At 37.6% G+C, this 2406-nt stretch overlaps 1 protein-coding gene across 1 annotated transcript; it reads left to right on the forward strand.

The window, feature by feature from the left end:
* The first annotated feature begins 232 nt into the window (after positions 1-232).
* On the forward strand, positions 233-2406 carry LOC143551748 (short chain aldehyde dehydrogenase 1-like). The gene is made up of 3 exons (XM_077042117.1): positions 233-646; positions 841-1112; positions 1800-2406. The coding sequence occupies exons 1-3, from the start codon at positions 600-602 to the stop codon at positions 2330-2332; spliced, it is 852 nt and encodes a 283-aa protein (XP_076898232.1). The 5' UTR covers positions 233-599; the 3' UTR covers positions 2333-2406.

The following is a 2406-nucleotide window of genomic DNA, read 5'->3' on the forward strand; positions in this document are numbered from 1 at the left end:
TATTTAGCGTCTCTAGTTTTATTGATGGCAACAAATTTCATATATTCTTTTATGAAAAATAAAATAATCTGCTTATTGTATTCTTAAACTAATAAAAATAAAAGATTGTATCATATTTTAATGTGCTTTAGCTCAACTGACATTGGACATTTTGACGGAATTTGCTCAAGTTCGAATCTGATTTCAACTAAGTTTCACCGCATTGGGCCTTTGAGCGACATGTCTCCCCCCAAACTGTAGATGGTGAGCATGAGTAACCCAACGATGTATGTGATCGCATGTGTATGAGACCACCTTTTTCCATTGGTGGCACTGGGTAGTCGGACTTTATTCGTTGGTCGTTAAAAGTACAAATATTGTATGTTGTTTGAAAGCTTCGATAAATCGATGCGTACATCACCTGCCTAGTACACTCTATATCTAATCTATATAACGCTATCTGCCTAACTTTTTATTGTGAACGACTATCAGCTTAACTTGTTACGTGCCAACAGCCTTTTAAGCTTTCTAGAAATGTTAGATTTTTCTTTATAACTAAACACCTACAAATATAACCCATAAATTGCATATAGTCACCATTTTCTGCCATAGATTTTAACATGAACTCCCTTTTGTGTAATACTTCATCATCCCCATGTACCAAAAGGTCATTTTATTATTATTATTATTATTATTATTATTATTATTATTATTATTATTATTATTATTATTATTTATTTCATTCTTTGTGAACGGCAAAACTTGAACTCTCACAATTTAAAAGACTCTTACAATTTTAGTTTTGTTTAATTTTATGCGTTTACTTTTACTAATTAACTAATTCATTCTACGTGCTTACAGATTAAAAGATAAAGTCGCCATAGTCACTGGCGGTGCTAGTGGTTTTGGAGAAAGCACGGTGAGGCTTTTCACCCAACACGGGGCCAAAGTGGTGATCGCAGACATCCAAGACGAACTAGGAACTTTCGTTTGTCAAGACCTAGTTTCTAAGTTCGGAAATGATTGTGTCATGTATATTCATTGTGACGTTTCTAAAGATTCCGATGTTAAGAACCTCGTAGACACCACCGTTTCTAAATATGGGAAGCTTGATATCATGTTCAACAACGCAGGTATCTTCGATGACCCAATCAACCCCATTTTAATCACAAGTATCGAAAATTTCAAACGTGTTTTCAATGTAAACGTGTGTTCGTTTCATTGCTGGAGTCATGGTCCTTATGAAGTGTGGGTGATTATATTAAGCAAAAATTACCAAAATTGGCATATTTGACTAAAGAGTTTACACAATAGGCATAGAAAAAAAAATACCCAATAGGATTTGTCCACGTAAGCTCTTTCGGCACCAAGTGAGCTCAACATGTCTTCTTTTCAAGATGACTTGGTGAATCTCTTATGATGCCATGCAGGGGAGGCTCGGAGGGTGTGCGAGCTGCACCATCGGTCGGGGCACATAAGTTTCGGGGGCACAAACGTTTTTATACATATTACATATATATGTTTTTTTGTTGTTAAAAATAAGGTTATTTGCAATAGTTTATGAGATAATTGCATGCTCAGAGTGGTTTATGCTTATAATAAGTTGATCGATAAAAGTTATATCCATGTACATTAACAAATAAATTTTTTTTGTTAAGGCTTACGGGCCTTTTTATTTGGCTCGGCCGAGATATTTAAATTCTCGAAGACGGCCCTGATGACATGTGCTCCAGACTTCCAGTTAGGCTAACTGGTTATCTAAGTTATTCATTTTGGTCCCTGCACTTCATCTTCTTGTGATATCATGCTCAACGACGCAGGTATCTCTGGCGACTCAAATGGCACAATCCTAAACTCAAGCGTCGAAAATTTCAAACGTGTTTTGGATGTAAACGTGCTTGGTTCATTCTTGGGAGCCAAACACGCTGCTCGAGTCATGATCCCAGAGAAGCGTGGGGTGATTTTGTTTACTTCGAGTGTGGTGTCCGTGGTTGCTTGTGGAACAACTCACGTGTACACTGCGTCAAAGTACTCGGTGGTGGGCATGATGAAGAACTTATGTGTGGAGTTGGGAGAATATGGTATACGAGTGAACTGTATTTCGCCTTATGGTGTGGCTACACCGCTTTTGGTTAATGCACTCGGGATGGAGAAGGCGGTGGTGGATGAATGTGTGCGTGCTTCGGCTGTTTTGAAAGGCGTGGCACCGACGGTGGAGGATGTGGCGATGGCAGCATTGTATTTAGGGAGTGATGAGAGTAAGTTTGTAAGTGGAGTTAACTTGGTGGTGGATGGTGGTTATAGCATTGTTAATCAGTCACTTATAACAGAGATCAAAAGGTCAATGTCTTAAGAATCATAACTTTTGAACTATAGTTTAATGTTACTTTGAATATTTTGTGTATTACTTTCCTTTGCTATTGTAAG

The sequence above is a fragment of the Bidens hawaiensis genome, unplaced genomic scaffold (assembly GCF_021521415.1).
Source record: "Bidens hawaiensis isolate Kalapana, Puna unplaced genomic scaffold, B.hawaiensis_p1.1 tig00016565_1, whole genome shotgun sequence".
Classification (NCBI taxonomy): domain Eukaryota; kingdom Viridiplantae; phylum Streptophyta; class Magnoliopsida; order Asterales; family Asteraceae; genus Bidens; species Bidens hawaiensis.

Excerpts from the sequence above, each read along its gene's own strand:
- LOC143551748 (XM_077042117.1), top strand. The coding sequence starts at position 600 with ATGAACTCCCTTTTGTGTAATACTTCATCATCCCCATGTACCAAAAG. Across the intron at positions 647-840 it reads TCATCCCCATGTACCAAAAG|ATTAAAAGATAAAGTCGCCA; the intron begins GTCATTTTATTA and ends ACGTGCTTACAG. Across the intron at positions 1,113-1,799 it reads TATCATGTTCAACAACGCAG|GTATCTCTGGCGACTCAAAT; the intron begins GTATCTTCGATG and ends TCAACGACGCAG.